The 18,890-nt window shown below is 37.4% G+C and overlaps 1 protein-coding gene across 1 annotated transcript in view; it reads right to left on the bottom strand.

The window, feature by feature from the left end:
• TAF4B (TATA-box binding protein associated factor 4b) overlaps positions 1-18,890 on the bottom strand; it is a 109,759-nt gene that overhangs the window by 56,656 nt on the left and 34,213 nt on the right. Inside the window, exons 8-11 of the mRNA XM_004702921.2 lie at positions 14,798-14,933; positions 14,004-14,109; positions 3,549-3,718; positions 1,535-1,665 (exon numbers count right to left, since the gene is read on the bottom strand). Coding sequence (XP_004702978.1) covers positions 1,535-1,665; positions 3,549-3,718; positions 14,004-14,109; positions 14,798-14,933 — 543 coding nt within the window. The remainder of the gene's footprint in view (positions 1-1,534; positions 1,666-3,548; positions 3,719-14,003; positions 14,110-14,797; positions 14,934-18,890) is intronic.

Genomic DNA, 18,890 nt, shown 5'->3' with positions numbered 1-18,890 from the left:
TGTGTGTGTGGTCCACTCTCAGGAGAGAGAGGACATGGAACCTAAGACCAAAGGTCAACAAATTTACAAAGACTAAAATCATACAAAGTATCTTCTTGAAAGGTAGCTAGAATCAACAATGGCATGCAAACTGTATTACTCACAAATACATAGAAATTAAATAACACATTTATTAAAGATCCTAGGTCAAAAAAGAAATCTCAGAGAAACTTTAATCCTTTTTAGAGATGCATGAAAACAAAAAGACACCAAAATTCATGAGACACGGCCCAAGTAGCATTCAGAGGGAAATGTGTACCACTAAATTTTTACAATTATAAAAGAAGAAAAATCTGAAATCAATCATCTAAACTATGCCTTAAGGAACTAGAAAAAGAAGAGAACACTAAATCCAAAGTTAACAGAAGGGAGAAAATAACAACAAAACCAAAAAGATGAGAGTGGAGATAAACAAGACAGAAGAGAAAAATCAATTCAGACCAAAAGGTGATTCTTTGCAAAAACCAACAAATACTGGGAAACTTTAGATTGAATGACAGTTAAAGAGACAGTGAAAATACTAAAAACTAAAATCAGAATCGAAAGTGATGCTGTCAACCTCACAGAAGAAAAAAGATAATGTTTACATGCCAATGAATTAGTTGATATGGCTAAATAAAATGTCCATAGCTTTTACACCAGCAAATTCTCACACAAAGTGAAGTTCTGAAATTAAATAAAGTTCTTCTGCATTTCTAAATAAAGTAGAAAAATGAGAAGAAAACCAGAAAGATTCCTACAGGGAAATTACCAGTGGCATGGCAGTTTATATTTCCTTGTTTCCCTTTTAACCTACAGTGAGGACACCATGACACTGACCGTTTTTTTTTCTTTTTGACCATTCTTACAAACCTAAAATCTCCATCTTGCTCAAAATCTAGCTGTCAACATTTCTCTACACCGGGGAAAATGGCTGTGTTTCCCCTTCTATCTTTCATCATCCAATCATTTGTCCTTTTCCAAAACTATAATTCAAATACATGAAGTCCCTTTATCTTCACAATGGAATACAATTTGGTTCACAATACTAGAAATACGGTGGACAATTCTTCCATTTCGTTTTTCAAAAATAAAAATAAAAGCAGTCAACAGAATCCTAAGATTGCGGTAACCCTCCATGCATCAGGTACTTGGCCAAGTGCAGTTCACCGAGGAGAACACAGGTAACCAGCACTCTGTTCTAACAGATACTGCTTCCCAACCAAAAGCTTAAGGAAGAGAAGCTGAGGCAAAACTAATGCGTATTTCCATGGACACTGACATGGAGGCTTTGGATATCAACTTGAACTCCAGTTGATAATTTCACTTGTCGTGTTTAGCATATCAAAATGTAGCACATTAGAACAGAGACTTGAATTTTCTACCAATATGAAATATTTCAAGTCTCAACCATTTTCTTGCAAAATATATTTAGAATATAAACCCATGCCAAAACATGATCTGTAATATGACAGAGAGAGACAGAAGTTTGTAGCTCTTCAATGATTTCCTTTACCTTATAAGTCGTTATCCGATGGTGAGCGATGGCAGTCAGTTTTTCTAGAAGGCCTCGTAATCGCTCCTGTGTCGCACAGGAGATCAAGTTCACAGCATCAGAGTCAAGTTCCGTAATGTTATGCTTTTTACCTGTGGAAGCAGAAAAAATCCATTACATGTTTTAGTAGTGGCTGATAATTGAAATAATTAGCACAGCAGGTATTCTGTTCCCCCTGGAAGTCATACCCATTATGAATAAAGGTTTGAAGATTATGATTTTCCTGGTAAAGTCACAACTTCAAAGATCTTAGACATTACATTAATAAAACCTAGCCTGAAGCCTCAGAAAATATAGACATTGTTTCACTTAGCCTCTAGAATCATTCTCTTTGCAAGGTCATTTATAGGACAAAGTTAATAAGAACACAAATCAAGTCTAGCGTTCAGGGAGGAAAATGTTAGCTGCAAAAATTAGCACCATATTCTGTTAATTTTAGTAATTAAAAAAATAGAAAATTACATCCGCCTTATTTGACACTGTTAACAATTTATGGCATTTATTTCACAGAACTCAGATTATGGGTCTGTTAATGACTGGTCTACAAAACGAGTTTATATTTATTTTCTCCATTACCACTTGTGCTTATTTTGTACAAATTGTGCTGATAAATACTGATAAACTGATCAGCTTATCAATTTATAATAGGTTCAATAGGTTCAAATCCTCACCATGTAATTTGTGTTTAGCTTCTCTTTCACTATATTTCCTTTCCATAAACATCTTTCCTCCCTTCTCCTCACTAGAAGAAATTTTAAAGAAAATCATTTGAACAGACCCAAAAGTAAAGCCCATTTTAATAAATGAACTCTCTAAGTATTTCAATATTATTTCTAGGGCATTGTGAAATCTAAAGATAGGGGCAATTATGTAATCTAATTGAAATGGGCTCCTAAGAATGCTATGTGTTTGTTTTGAATATAGAGGCATACACAGAATTTTTTTTTAATTACTGCTTGACTTCTCACTGACTTATCTGAAATATACTCCCATCTGAGGGTGGAAAACAAGTGCAATAATATGCTTTGATCAATGTATTTGCATTCTTTGACATTACATAATATTACATTTTAATTCAAAATGTAATCTGTAGCAAATCAGATAGTAAAATGATGTAAAATTACCTTTCTTTAAGCTCACCTTTCAAAATATAGTCCATTACTTTTTAACAAAACTGAATTCATCTCCAGTCGCCAAGTCAAGCACTGGAGTACTGCCCCCCTTCCCCCTATACTAAAGTGACCAGATTTTAACATTGGTAAAGCGGGACACCATTGACCGGGGGTGGGGGTGGGGTGTTCGTGATTAAGAATTTGGTTCTCCCAGCATTCCCTATCTTGTCGTGCATTCTTTCCAAAAATTGGGACTTTTTAACGCCGTGGACGTCTGGTCACTTTACCACACTTGACATGAGTAAAGAAAACCAGCTGGTCTTTGTCAGTCTCAGGGTCAAGGCACAGAAATGGTATAGTGCACACATAGTACCTAACCAGTCAGTCTCTCTCTCTCTCTCTTTGTATTAATTTGAGGAGACTAAAGTCTTTCATGTCACTGCAAGTTTGCAATTAAACTGAAAAGGCAGCTTGCCTGCACAATATTGGTATGTTTTCTTCAATGCAACACAACATCTAACAACTACTAAGAAGTGCCATCTAACCACTACAACTGAACAGAGAGAACGCTAGTAATCCTTTCCAGGTAAAATTGGTGCAGAAAAAAAGCATAGTATGTCATGTTTATATGCTATAAGCACACACACAATTTCTCTCATTAATTAAATATGAATTTATGAATATTTTCTAGTGTCTAAACCAGGAACTACATTATATAATTTGTTATGTGAATTAATTTCTAAAATGAAGTACTTCCTTCTGGAACAGAATTCTAAGACAACTAACCTTGGCAGTCTAGTTTGATAACATTTTCTCTCAGACTGATGATCCCACTAGGTCAAGAATCCTAACTGTGCACTTACCAATGTCCAAAATTCTCTTTTGCAGCGCTCCAGTGAAAAGAAATGGTTCGCCTTTACATGAGCGAACAAGGGTGCCGACCCATTCAGAGTCTGTTGCTGAGATGCTGGCATGTTCTTCACTGAGGTCGACTCCGGCCATGGAAGTCACATCATTGATGTCATCGACATCTCTGACAACAAGAAGAGAGGTTATAGCTGTGTGTGTGTCTAAGTGTGAATGACACTACTCCAAAACACCTCCAGGAATTCAGACCAACTATCTTTTGGCTGAGAGTTGATTATTTCACCAGGAATGCCACGGGGACTCCTACTACTGGCGCATATTCCATGCTGGAAGAATAATTTAGAAGCAGTGTTGTGTTCTAATGCTCATCTTTTGCTCACCAAGAGGGATTTGGGAGTTACACTCATTCATACAAATCCCCTGTAATGACAAACAAGGAAATAAGAGTAAACACCTCTTTTTCACCTCTACGTCAAAGTTCACCATTCCACTAATGGGCAGCAAAAATCTCCACGTCCTGAAAGTCCATAACCTTGAGAAGCTCTGCTGCCTAGCTATTGTGAAACTAAGCTGTGAACACTAATTTTGTTTCTCTGCTTTAGACTCTTGGTGTGCTCTAATGCTACCAATTGAATTTGCTAAAGCACATCATCCAGCACCTGGCTGAACAAAAGGCCTGGTAAATCTTATCTACATGAAGATATGTACACACGGAGAAGCACACATTTATGTTAATACATATCTGACATAATATTTTCATCCAGCAACAGCTATAAGACTACAGTTCTAGCATCCACATGCAGCAGCTTCAAAAAGTTGAAAAAATTCCATTAGCCTCTTTCTCCATTTTCCCATGAACATGTTTGTGGGTAGAGAAGAGTAAGAAAAGCAATACAAAATTTCCCCCACAGCATTCTGATGTGCATATACAGTTCCAAGGACGTCACTAATCATAACTTACACAGTGAAGTATAACATAACCTGAAAAACATGATTAGGTACATAAATAAGATGTTACGTCTTTACTGTGTGGACCAACTGGTATATCATGCAGTCTCATGCCAATACACTTAAATTATGAACTTCCCTGTGGTAGCAGATTTGTGCATGGAGAGGAAATGTAAATTATAACTGTCAAGCACTAGAAATGGAAGCCTCTGGTGTTCAAGTTTACAAAACAACACATTAAGGATAAGAGGGAAAAGGCCCAAAGCTCACACATATGTAAGCAATGTACATCAAATAAATTTAAGTCAAGTGCTAGATCTAGCATCTGAAAGTGAAGAAAAAGGACAGTGGCCTGATCGACTTAAGAGTACATTAAGATCCCAACATGAGAAGATGCTTCTTTTCAACGGAGAGGGGAGTTAAAAGGAAACAAAACCAAACCTCAGACCACCAAATGAAACAAACAGTGTATGCATATAAGGACATGATATGAAAATGGTCAGACTCTATCTCACCAAAGGCCACAGAGAATATTTAAAAAAAACAGTACATAATAAAGTATGCCCAGATTTAAACGTCTACTATATAAGAATGGTAGAAACCATAAGCCTAAAAGCAGATGAAAGTCTGAGTAAAAAATTATTTTTAAAGGCCTGAGTTAAAAAAAACCAAAAATACCCAAAATGCCAAGTGTACATCAATCAATAGTCAACAGTCTTAACCACTTACTTAACATCTATGATGTTAAGAGAAACTTAAAACTTTCTCTGAATATAACTGAGATTAGCTATTGTCTAAGGTCCTTCTCAGCCAGGGAAAGAGTGAACTGCGTCTAGCAGGGAAGCAACAAAGCCCACATGGAAGCACACCATCCTGTGTGATCACAAGGTGTCGACGGGATCAGGTATCACAAGACCCAAAACAAGCAAATATATAGATGCAAATGATGGGGGTCGGCATGGAGACCCAAAGCCTATCTATAGATAATCGGACAGTCCCTCACAGAAGGGTCACAAGGAAAGAATGAGTTAGCCAGCGTGCAGCATAGCACCGACGGAACACACAACATTCCTCTGGTTCTTTTATGCTTCCCATTCCCCCACTATCACAACCCCAGTTCTATCTTACAAATCCAGCTAGACTGGCGCATGTACACAGGTACAGAAAACAACTCTAGACACAAAGAATCCAGGACAGATAAACCCCTCGGGTACCGTAATGGGAGTAGTGATGTCATGGGGCGGGGGGCCCGAAGGGCGAGAAACGGGAACTGACTACAATGATAAACGGATAACCCCCACCTCCACAAAGATGAACAGAAATGTGGGTGAAGAGAGACAGCGGACAGTGTAAGATATGAAAATAATAATTTATAATTTATCAAGGGTTCATGAGGGTGAGAGGGGGAGAAAAGGAGCTGGTAACAATGGCTCTAGTAGAAAGAAAATGTTCTGAAAATGATGATGGCGACATATGTACACGTGTTAGAAACAACTGATGTAAGGATTGTTATAAGAGCTGTAAGAACCCCCAATAAAATGAATTATTAATAAAAGAAAGAAAAGAGTGAGGCTGCTCTATTTGGGTGGAAATAATCAAGTTATACTGTGACATAACAAAAAAATGTATAGAATAGGCTGTATCTAAGGATAAGTCAAAAGGTTTTGCTTTTGCTCTGAGGGTGCCAATTCACACATGCATGTTTATTCCACACAAAGCATGCTTCTCAGATCAGTGGACAGCTGCACACAAGTGCTGTCATTAATACACTTGTCTTAGTCTCACTTCATTTAGTCTATCAGAACAGTGGCTTTGGAGATCTGCTGAGTCACTTAAATTCAAGGCAGAGAAGGTACGAAGATACTTTTCGGAATTCCAAAGGGAGAATCTTGCTATATTTTCAGAAGATCACAGGGAGGCTACAGGGTTGATATGAAGACACTGAGGAAGAGGCCTGGAGAGTTACACCAGGAATGTTTTTCCATTATTATGATACACATCTAACCAGTTTTCAAGGATGGCTTGTACTGCCCTATGCGTTTCATTGGGAAACCTTATCCCATGCCCCACCCCCATCCTGATTTTGTCTCCTCCTTTAGACTTCTCTCAGTTCCTGAAACTCAAGAACATGACTGAGTCTACAAGAGGGTACTAAAACTGTTCATTTTGATGAGGTGGAAATTGAAGAGTGTAGTATTCTTTGGTGGAAGGGTTAAGGAGATGCAAACATACCTTCAGAAGTGTATCTGCCTGATACAGGGCATGCCAAGAAAAAAAATAGCTTCAAAACTGGGTATTTTCGTTTCTGTGATTTTATAACAACACTTTTTTATTTACCTTGATATATACCAGGTCATAAATAACCAACAACCAACTCACAGCCATTGAGTCAATTCCGACTCATAGCAACCCTATAGGACAGGGCAGAATCACCCCCATGGGTTTCCAAGACTGTAACTATTTACAGAAATAGAAAGCCTCATCTTTCTCAAGCTGGTAGTTTTGAACTGCAACCTAGGGGCAGGAAGCCCAATGCGTAACACTATGAAGCCACCAAGGGTTTTGCAAACCTTGCTGGCTATTAGAAGGTTCCAGAACAGGTCCTTTGAAATCTCACCCCCAGGCTGGAGACCAATAGCCGGTCCACTTCTTACCAGTACTTAGCACTAGAAATGAACAGAATTCAATGAAGAGGTACTTCCACATATTTTAGAGTGTTCTTGTGGTCATTCTCTACAAATCGTCATCAGAGAATTATCTAAAAGGACTTATTCTTGCCTCCCTCCCCTATCTGTCCCCATGCTGAAAACAGCTCCCACCAGTATGCTGTCACTTGCCATGGTTACAAATGATAGCAACAATACACACGGACCCCGAATGAGGAAAGAGGGAGCCAAAATAAGCAGCAACCAAGCCACTTAAAATATTCTCAGATAAAGGAAGCAAAATGAAGGAAAGTGAAGATGATACAGTCTGGTAGTAGTATTACCAACAGGTCCACGTAGAAATAAAGGTTTTGATGATTAGGGATGTTCATCATCTCAATTTGGTTTTAATTTTAAAAGGTTAGAAAGATCTAGCCAAGTCTTTAGGCCTTCTGGTTTAATGCTTTTTGATGAGGTGCTCTGAAAGATAGCTTTTGCTCTAATAGAGTGGCACTTTAGAGTGTTTCTATGGGAAATAAATAGAAAGCCTTCCAATTTTTCCGATTATATGTCTTGCATCTAGCCTAATTTTCAGTTAAAAATTAAACCACTGTTCATACCTGTCTTCTTCCTCTCTTCTAAGATCACTAATGGTATCAGATTGATTCTGCGGAAATAAAAGGGCAGTAACTTCACGAAGTGCTGCTGAAACACGTGGCATTCTCGTGAACTCACCGTGATAGTCAAGGCTTTCCTAGTGAGATCCCAACTTTGCCCTCGCCTGCCTCCTGTCTATTAAATAGCTCCATCTGATTGTGGTTTCTGCTAAGGCTAACCTTACCTGTTCCAGCCTTCAACAGCCCTGGCTTCCTTATCTTCCAGTTGTCACGGCGTATCTGTATCCTAAGCCGCGTTCAGATGTTTCCTTTAGAAGTGCTGATTTAATTGGCTCCTACAAGCCCCACCACCCCATTTTATTAGGAACTAATCCAGACATCATACCATTCCATAGTTCAAAAACATCAAGCAGTATTGTACAATTGCTACCAGTTTCAAAACATTTACTTCCTTCTTAAACTCCTTGATATCAGCTCCCCTTTACCTTCCCCCTAGCTCCCCACTGTACCCACCAAGAACCCTCATTCTAATTGTTGTCTCTATAGGTTCATCAATCCTGGGTTTCATACACTGGAAAAAAAAGTAAAACAGGTAACAAAGACTCAAGAAGAGTACCCACAATGACAAAATACATCAGAGACAAACCCCAATATGGGGGGGAAAAAGAGAAAATATTTAAAGCCAGATAACCAAAGTGTTATCAGAGGAGTTAAAGTGACAATGTTTTTACCATGCAATTTAAAAGTGTTTATACAGTTGCTACAACTTTTTACTTTCTGAGCACATGATTTTTGTCTGTTTGATAAACCTTATTCTCCCTTTTACCAATGTATTTGCCTTTAACTCCAACTAATTTTATTAATTATCGTCATCACCTGCTATTCCTAGAACCACCAGTGTTATATAAATCACTGAGAAACCGATACGTGCTCAAAACCTTGTGCTGCTTATTATAGTGAACTGAGAAGCAGTGCAACTTTAACAAAAAAGGCTCCTGTCAAACTGCTTACCTTGACTTGGAATCTTGACTAAGTCACCTATTATCTATTTGAAAAGCACATTCATTAACCTTTAACAGAACCCAGAGTGCTCTGGGATTAAGTGTTGGGCTGCTAACCTCAAGGTTGGCTGTTCAAACCCAACAACTACTCCGGAAAAGAAAAGAGGAGGCTATAAGCTACCCTAAGAATTTACAGCCTTGGAAACTCTATATAGGGCCAATTTGCATCCAAATTGCAGTAGGTGAAAGCGCTTAGGACCCACATAGGAAATAAGAAATGCAGGTATCACACTTACATACACACCCACACAGCACCCAGGCTTCTTTCTTTCCATGAATCTACAGTAAGGACTAGAACTTGTACTAAAAACAAAAACAAACACACACACACTGAAACAACTGTGATAAAATCCCCAGGACCATACATGGAAAAATGCCGAGCTATAAAAAGTAAGAGGATCAATTGTCAAGTTAGAGACCATACTAGTTCAGTTCCTGATATGATCATTATTAACAGTGCGGCCTCAGACAAGTTTGTTCACGTTTTCATTCATCTACATCCAGAGAAAATTGTGCCTGTCATGTGATTTAAAATGAGAACTGCATTAGAAATTAAAATCAATAAATTTAACTTATCTGAAAAATGGTAAGCCCATTAAAGTGTTCAAATAAATAACATTTTAATAAAAGTCAACCAAAATTAAATAATTGGTATGAAATGTGGCATTGTTTTTATAAATACTTTTGCTAAACTTTAAAAAATCTATTGGTCATCTGTAGTATTAAGATGGGGGGAGGGGAGGCAGCCCCACCACCACTACCCACAGGTTCAGTATGCACAATTGTATGGTTGAGATGTATATATATTATATTAAAGTAATCAAGCACATTAGCGATAGAAGAGCTATTATAATAATGCAGTCAGACACATTATGTGGTAGCATTCATTGCTCACCTCAGCCCCGCTTGATGGTCCATGTGGAGAGAGGGGGAAGGGAAGGAGGACTGGAGGGAAGAGGGGGAAGAGAGGAGAGACAGACCTTTATTGCTAACCTAGGCCTATATACCTTCTGGGGGCGTGCAAGCCCACTAATTACAGGTAAAGACATACGTCACAGGAAGGGGTTGCACTATAGGTTATACAGCAATAAGAGGGGGTGGTCTAGGGACATACACTCAATAGGAAGAGGAGGGATTGAGGGTGTACATGTAACAAGATGGGCGGATCCTAGATTTAGGATGGCAGCTTAACTTTGACCTGTTTTCTGGATCTCCATATAAACCATTATCAGTAGGGTGTGAACTCCACCCACAGGAACCAAGCTAATGGTTACAAACTTTAGGGAGAAGTAATCCATTGTCCCCAGCAGCAGGGAGCAAGCCCACCCCAGTGGTGGGGCTAGACAGCAGTCAGGCAGATTGCCTTCAGGAAGGATTAAGCATCTGACCCCCCCCCCACCACAGGCATCTTGACCTCTGAATGGATCTCCTACTCAAGCATGGTTTTACATCATTAATGATCATTTGGAAAAACTCAGTTCACTGAGCTGTGCAGATCATCCAAATGTATACTTATTATCATAATTTGAAGCTTACATTTGTTAATGCTTCCAACAATCTCATCAGAATATCTAAGTATGAAGTTGTTGAGTTCACAGTAATGAATACAAGTTATCTACATTTTGAAGTTTACTTAAAAGATCAAACATTACTAGCAGAAACTGTCAGTTTGCTAGTCATTCTTCTAACTAAAAATGATATTTTACAAGAAAAAGTAGTTCACTAGCTTGCAATTCAGCACAAGCCTAAGTAACTGCCCTTTGAGATCAGTCTTATTGTGGTATACTACCTAAGAGCTTTTTTGAAAACTTGCCATTTTGTCCCAAAGATCAGTTAAAAGTGCGTACTCCAGGACTGAGGTTTATTTAAAAGCATACATATTCCTTTAAACGGTATTCATAAGCCAATTTCTTTTACTTTCACTTACACAAGTAGTTACAGTTAAAGAATACTGGTTGCTCCTAGCCTTGCTTCATGCTATGATGCCGGGCTTTACTCACTCACCACAATGCTTCAATCACAGTGGAAAGGACGATGGTGATGATGACAATGACTTTAACCTTGGAGGTTTCGTAAAGTGTTGTGGAGCTAATTTTCTGCAGACCACATTTTGAGATATGCTATACACTACACTTATCGTCCTATCTCCTGCCCATATAACCTTTGGGTCATGGTTTACTTCTATTCATAAGCCCCCAAATCATTTGTCCTAAGTGATAATTTGTTATGGCAAATACTGGTTAAAAACATAGGAAGACTTCATATTCTCTAACTCTTCACCCATGAAATCCCCCTAATCTGGAGTGCTTAAGAACTCAATTTCCGTGAAGATCTGGTACAAGGCAACTGTTCCAAGATGAGCTTTTTGTTGGACTTAAGCCCTGTGCTCTAATGTGAGAACAGTCCACACAGATCTTTCTTACTTGTCTAAGATGAGAAGTTTTTATCGTCAAAGGATTTTTTTTTTTTTAGGAAAAACACCCAATCAGGAATGATCAGTCATATAAGAGGCTTCAAAAAGTTCACGGAAAAATTCTAATATTTTATAATTTCATTTTTCCATTATTTTTGAAACCCCAGACTGTATCACTGATGTTCATACACATAAGCACAAATATATGACAAAGCAACAAATTACACACAATATGTACTGAGAGGTGAAACCTGTTTAATATATTTAACACTATGAACAGAGAATCTGTTTCCTTTTTTGTGTGTGATTCTTAAAATATGAAAAAACAGACACTGAAATTGGTAAAATAATACAATTACGCAAATAACATACTAACTATGCCCTATATTATTTTCAAAAATTGGATTATTGTAAGAAAACTACTTTTTTTCAAAGCCAATAGTAAAACTCCTTCACTATCAGGAATAATATATTTCCTTATATTTATCCATAATCTTTTATTGTTTCTCTAAAATGTAAGACCATTTCTAAAAAGAATCACCAAGTATTATTACATCTGATAAAAGTAGACAATTCCTTACCATTATGTACCCAATCAATATAAACAGGATTACCTATACAAGCATGCTAAATTGTGATAGGATTTGTAACGCTAGATTCTGAAATAAGGAGGAATAAACATGGATCTCTGGCACCCTCTGGTGTTTAACCACTATACAGTTTCCCATGCACATGCCATGTACATTAACAAGCTGAAAAGAAAGTAACATTTTTTAATTAGGAAGTCTGAAATAAAATATTTTTAATATTAACCGGGTGGTTTTGAAAAAGCTATCACTCTATAACCTCCTTTGATTCATCAAGACAAGATCCAACACTAATCTTGTATAATCTTATTTAACAGAATCAACAGCCAAGTTTTATTTTCATAATAACTAAAGTTATACTGTATATAAGACGATTATCTCAGATAAAACAAAGAGATTACTTTGACAACATAGGCCATAAACCACCTCTGACTTGAATTACTGGAGCAGCAGTTCTCAACCTGTGGGTCGCAGTTGCTGAAGACTGTAGGAAAGCACATTATTTCCGATGGTCTTAGGAACCGAGACCCTGCTGCTCCTCTATCCATCTCCAGGCGGGTTCGCCCACATGCAGATATGCTCACCTATGAGTACCCCGCATGAAGACTGTTACCCATGCTACACCATGCTTCAAGACAAAATTTCATTGATTTTTAATTAGAAATCAATTTCACAATATATGACATACTGTTTTTGTGATTAATCACTATGCTTTAATTATGTTCAATTGGTAACAATGAGAATACATCCTGCATATCAGATATTTTATTACAATTCATAACAGTAGCAAAATGACAGTTATGAAGTAGCAATGAAAATAATTTTAAGGTTGGGGGGTCACCACCACATGAGGAACTGCCTGAGGACGGTTGAGAACCGCTGTCCTAGCGAGTATTTGGAAATGAATAGGGTAGCCTAGCTTTGGTGGTGGTTCTTGTTGGGCGCTGTCAAGTCCGCTCTGACTCACAGCAACCTTAAATACAACAGAAGAAAATAGACTGCCAGTACTTTAGGTATTTTTAATTTTTTAATTAGAGTTGAGGACTTTCCCGTGGGTCTATGTTTATTCTTGAGAACAGCTGTTAAGAAGTAGGAAAGTTATTTGAAAGAGCAGAGCGTTGGGCAATGTCAAGAGGATGGAGAGACCAACGTTCGAGGATTCCAAGGGTGCCAAAAATAAAACATGGGCCCAGAAGCCCTTCTGGTGTAGAGGTTACATGTTGGACTGCGATCCACAAAGAAATGGGCCATGTTGCTATAAATAACTGAGGCACAGAGAAGTCCCCTCATGCCATTTACCACTGATGTTCTGCATAAGCATAAAAAGAAGCCATACAAAAAGCTCTGGGAAAGTTTTAAAGCACCCACAATAGTCAAGAGATAAAAATTGGGATTCAGAGCTGAACAAAAACAAGCATTTTAAATCCTAAGTTGGAATCTGAGGACTTAAATCCCACAGTGGGTGACCAAAGAACAGTTAAGTGGATTCTTACAAAGATGATAGCCTAGCATGGAACTCACCAACTCTTGATTAGACTGAGGGGATCTATTCTGTTTATAGTCACTTTCTATAAATGGTCAAAAACTGGAAACCATACAAATGTTCACCAACAGGACAAAGGATGAAGTTAAATTTGTACAACAGAATATTTCTGAGTAATAGAAAATATTTTTCTAATATTCAAAGTAATGTGGATGAAAATCAAAGTGCTCCACATAATATTCCATTTGTAGGAAGTCCAAGAGCAGATAAAACAAGATACCTTGTACACTCATGTATAAACCGAGTTTTTTCAGCACATTTTTAATGCAGTTTTTGTGGCAAAATTAGGTGCCTCGGCTGATATTGGGGTCGGCTTATACTCGAGTATAAATGGTATATGATGATGGGCCTAAGAACAGTATCTGATGGGGGAACAATATGGAGGTAATTCACTTTAAAGCTATCTAAGGGTGTTGATGAATTTTCATTAAGTAGATATATACATTTGTCAAAATTCATTTAACCATTGTTTCAGATTTGTGTACTTTACTGCTTATATATCCCACTCACTATGGAACTGTTTAGTTTTTTAAGACATTAATATATTTATTTCATTTAGGTATTATTCTTGGTGATCTTTTTTTAAATTTAAGTATTACCATTTTAAATCAGATTAAGTTTTAACTGCTAATATTACCTGAAGGATGTTGTTCCGTTCTCTTTTATTTTATTTTTCTGAATAGAAGATGCTTGGAGTGATAGAATTTTATTTCCTGGCAGAGTAATTTGCTTTAGAATGGAAGCTATAAAGAAAAAAACAAGAAAAATTAAGAGTAAAAAAAATGTGATGCCACATCAGGAAAATTTTAAGACAGTAGCTTAAAATATACAGAATAATCAAAGAAAACTTCAACCTGCCCTGGGATTATGCTTAAATTCAAACATGGCAATGAATTTATCCTCTGCATAAGAGATCATTTATATGAAATAAAAATCTCTCTTTATTTTTATAGGATCTTTGAAATGTCTATAGAATTGCCAGTGTCATAAAACTATCATGCACAGAAGGTGGCTGAAACATATACGAGTATATAATTGTTATTCTTAAATTCTTGAAGTTTAGAGATCAGTCTTATATATGCAAGTTAGGACTTTTACATGATCTTAAAGAACCACATATAAAAAGAAATGAAGCTATAACAAGTTTTATACATTAAAAAGTACTTATTTGCTAGTAGGTTCCTGTATCTGATTAGAGTACCCTGAGTAGTTGCCTCTGTCATCCTATAACAAGGCACACCTCCCACTCCTCCGCAGAGGCTCTGTAAGCACAGAGAGACTAACAATGGGTACTATCTTTCAGTCTTCTTGCATTGGTGCCAACACAAATCATCCCATCCCTCTTCTCTTAATACAACAAAAAATGGAGGACAAAGACCCCCACCGTGTTCCAAACCCGATGTGGTGGGTCAGGGACAGGCCACAGTCTACCTGGAGAAATCTGACTGGTCGCTATGACAGCACCCACAGGCATCTTCTTTTGTTCGGATTTCTGAACGGTCAATGCTGCAGAGTGGGCAAGTGCAGTCACTTGTTTTGAGTTCCCTCCTGAAGACGGCTGGACTACCTGAAGCAACGAGACCCATCAATATACTCATTCAACTAAATCTACTGTAAGGAAAGAGAAATTTCTAGTATTATCAACAGATATGCTAACCCAACTACATAATCATATTTTTAGTTCAGGATAACAGGAAAGCCTACTTGATTTCAAAATTGCACGTAGCAAAATTATGTTGTCCAAACATAAAAACCATGGCATTCTTATACACTGTTATTTTGGGGGGAGGGGCTTTTTCAAATTTCTACTTTACTCAACTCAATTTAAGTTTGGATCTTATTATAGGTTGAATTGCATCCCCCCTAATGTATTATAAATTCTATATACCATATATACTTGAGTATAAGCCAACATGAATATCAGCAGAGGCACCTAATTTTACCATCAAAAAGTACATTAAATATGTGCTGAAAAACTTGGCTTATATACAAGTAAATACAGTATGTCTGTGGTCATAACCCCATCTGGGAATGCATTTACTCTGACATGTTAAATAGACAATATTAGTACAGTGTTGCTTAAGTCAATTTCTTCTCAAATACAAAATAAATAGATGAAGCAAGCAAAAATGCACATGCACTGCTAGTGGAAGACAGAGGACACGCCAAATGTAATGTCCAAGGACTCAAGAAACGGACAGTGAAGAGACAAGGACTAGGAGAAAAAGCTTTCCCCTAAAGCTGGTCCCCTAAATCTAGGCTTCCAGGCTCTTAAACAGTGGGGAAACCTGTTAGCAAAGCACCACTAAACTAAGATCTTATTTCACCTTTTAACTTGTCCTGGGAAATTGTATATACACCAGAGTAGAGACCAAAAAAAGAAAGAAAGAAACCCCCTAGTCCATTATCCTGCTTCAGCAATGATTAATTCCTGGCCAATCTTGTTTCATTTATACCCCTGTGTACTTCCCCACCATTCTCAATTATTTTAAAGCAAATCACCTTTTTATTCACAAACATTTAAAAAATCTCTCTCTCAAAGAGGAGATTTTAGGTGCTGTTTTAAAAAAGTCTCTTCAACATTTCATTTGAAAACTAACAATGCTAATGACAAACAAGGAGATACCCACACCCCCAATAAAAAAATGAAAACAGAAAAAAGTTCCACTGGGCAGAGCTTTCATAGTATGCTATCCCCCTCCCCGCCCACTAGGCAAGCAGCCAGCAGCTCGGTCCAAGTTAGTGCTCCCAGTGGCATAACGTGGGAAGGTTCTCTGGTCACAATGGATTTTTTTGGAAAAGCAATTTCACTCAAATCTCCTTTTTTGTGATGGCAAATTTAAGAGAACAGCATATGACTACAAAATTGTGTTTCCTGCTTAGGAAAAATGCTGCAGTAACTGTTGTGATGTTGAACACAGCTTACAAGGACCACACTGTGAGAAAAACTCAAGTGTACAGGTACTTTTCTCATTTCAAAAAAAAAAAAGGTGAAAATATCAATTGATGACATACCTCATTCTGGATGTCCAGCAACTTCACAAACAGTGGACTCGTGGTGCATTTGGAGTTTGTTCCACCAGGTCAGACTGTTAATCAAGCTTGTTATTTAGAGATGCTGAAAAAAATAGGTTAACAGTGTGCGACAAAAAAAGTCTGATTTGTGGCAGATGGGGACTGGTTTTGCCACCATGACAATGCACCTGCTCAGGAAGCCATCTCAGTGTGCCAGTTTTTGGTAAAAAACAGCATGTCTCTCTTGCCCCACACATCTGACTCACCTGGCCTCACTCTGTGACTTTTTGTTTGCACGCGAATGAAGAGGGACATGGAAGTACAGAGATTAGACTATGTAGAAGAGGTGAAGAAAAAAAAAAGGGAGGTGCTGTCAGCCATCCGAACAGATGAGTTTGAAAAATGTTACCAAGAATATAATTGCATATTTGACGAATGTACTGTGTAATGGAGAGTACTTTGAAGGTGACAAGTTGTTTTGTAAAAAAAAAAATTAAGTACATAGCTTGGGGGCAGGGGGGAATCCAGTTGTTTTTGGGTTGTACCCCCCTTGGACTCCTAGGTAACAGAATTCCATAACTATATAGACGCTAAGGGTGAGGAATAAGGGAAGGGAAACTTTAATACTAATTTCACCTCCATCACTGATGAGTCAATTCCAGTAAATCAAGTTAAAACTTGTACAGTAATAAACATTCAGACTCCCATTTATGCATTGGATGATATAAACATAACAAAAAACACTCCTAACAATTTTAGCTCATCTCTCGACTATTTTTATTTTCCTCCTTGATATCCTTTATTAGGTGTTCTTTACAACACTTTTATTTTTCAAAAAGGCAACAGAATATCATTAGAAAATTGTTTGAAAGTTGGTCTTCTTATCATGTTTGCTGCCTATGCAAAAAAAAAAAAAAAAAAAAAAAAAACAGCACAAAGCTTAGAGGGGAAATCTAACAACCCAGGATACACCACTCCTCAACTTAATGACTAGAACTCCTGCAGCAGCATATTTTAATCTGGAAAAAATATGGGTACCATCGTCCAGCACACCTGCTAAGTAAAATAAAATATAATGCGTGAGGGGTAGAGGAGAAATCCTTAGTGTTCTTTCATGGCAAGTACATTTAAAACTACTGTACTATTTACTGCACTTCAGAGAGACTGACATTATCCTATAGAGAAATTGAACCAGAGATAAGTACTTTTACTCAGCAAGTGAAAGAATAAACTATTATGGTTTTTTTTTAAAGCTATGTTTTCTAAAGAACCTATATAAGTTAAAGATAATTTCTTTTGATGTTTCAAGTTGTGATGTCTTATTTAGCATTTAACCTTATAACTATATACTTAGCAATTTTTATTTTACAGTTAATTTTTAGATGTATTAAAACATGACCAAGATATCCAACTACTCCACTCTTAGGAAATACACAACAATGAAATGCTGCAGAACAAGCTGTTTCTGTCACACAGCAACCTGCTGCAAAACAGACTGAAACACTGCCTGGTCCTGGGCTATCCTCACAACCATTGTTGTACTGTATTTGGGCCCAGTGTTGCAGCCACTGTGTCAATCCATTTCCTGTCTCTACCACGCACGGTATCCTTTTCCATGGACTCATCTCAACTGGTAATATGTCCAAAGTATGTGAGACAAGGTGTTGCCCATCCTCACTTTTAAGGAGCATTCTGGCTGTACCTCTTCCAAGATAATTGAATACTAAACTCTAAAAACCTCAAGTAGCATATGCACATACTATTACTGAAATCAGGGGGGTAATATCACCTCTAGTTTACATACTATATTCAATACATGGTTAATTGCAGAGAAAGGAAGGAACCCAAACTAAGGGGAAAATTATAGTTAAAAAGTCAGGAAATAGATTTACATCATCATGTGTTTCTCAGGACCTGCAGGATACAGTTTGAGTATCACTACTCCCCCTCTGCTAGGCCAAAGGTATACACAACTAAACTCCAGCATTTCTAACTAAACCCATATCCAGCCTCAAACTCTTAATGCAAGGCTCTAGTGAAATTTTACCACAGAAAAATGAAACTCCTAAATCTAGATTAAACCTCCTAAATTTGTCACTCCTAAATCTAGATTAAAACTCAGAACACACAGTTCTTTTAGAGAAGCTTCTCAACACTTTTAAATTTGTCTTAGTATCCAAAAATTTTAAATGTGCTCACTGTGTGATTCCATCTCAGACCTGAGATACAGAAAACTGACATATAGGAGAAATATATCAGCAGCTATTGCCTCCGCTACTAGAGGGTAGGGATTAGCTGGCAAAGAGCATGAGGGAACTTTCTGGAATGATGGTAAGGTGGTGTTTCTTCACAGAGAGTTTAAGGTACACAAGGATGTATCATGACTATTAACTCTTATCCAATGGTACACTTAAGATCTATGCATATTATTGTATCTAAATTTTACACAGAAACAAATACCTAAAGATATTCATGTTTATTTATGTATAAGTGTTTGAAATGTATCAAA

Source organism: Echinops telfairi, unplaced genomic scaffold, assembly GCF_000313985.2.
Source record: "Echinops telfairi isolate 266 unplaced genomic scaffold, ASM31398v2 ScPeMD7_7400;HRSCAF=8409, whole genome shotgun sequence".
Taxonomy (NCBI): domain Eukaryota; kingdom Metazoa; phylum Chordata; class Mammalia; order Afrosoricida; family Tenrecidae; genus Echinops; species Echinops telfairi.
The sequence above is the reverse complement of the archived record's forward strand: the minus strand, read 5'-3'. Positions and strand labels throughout refer to the sequence as shown.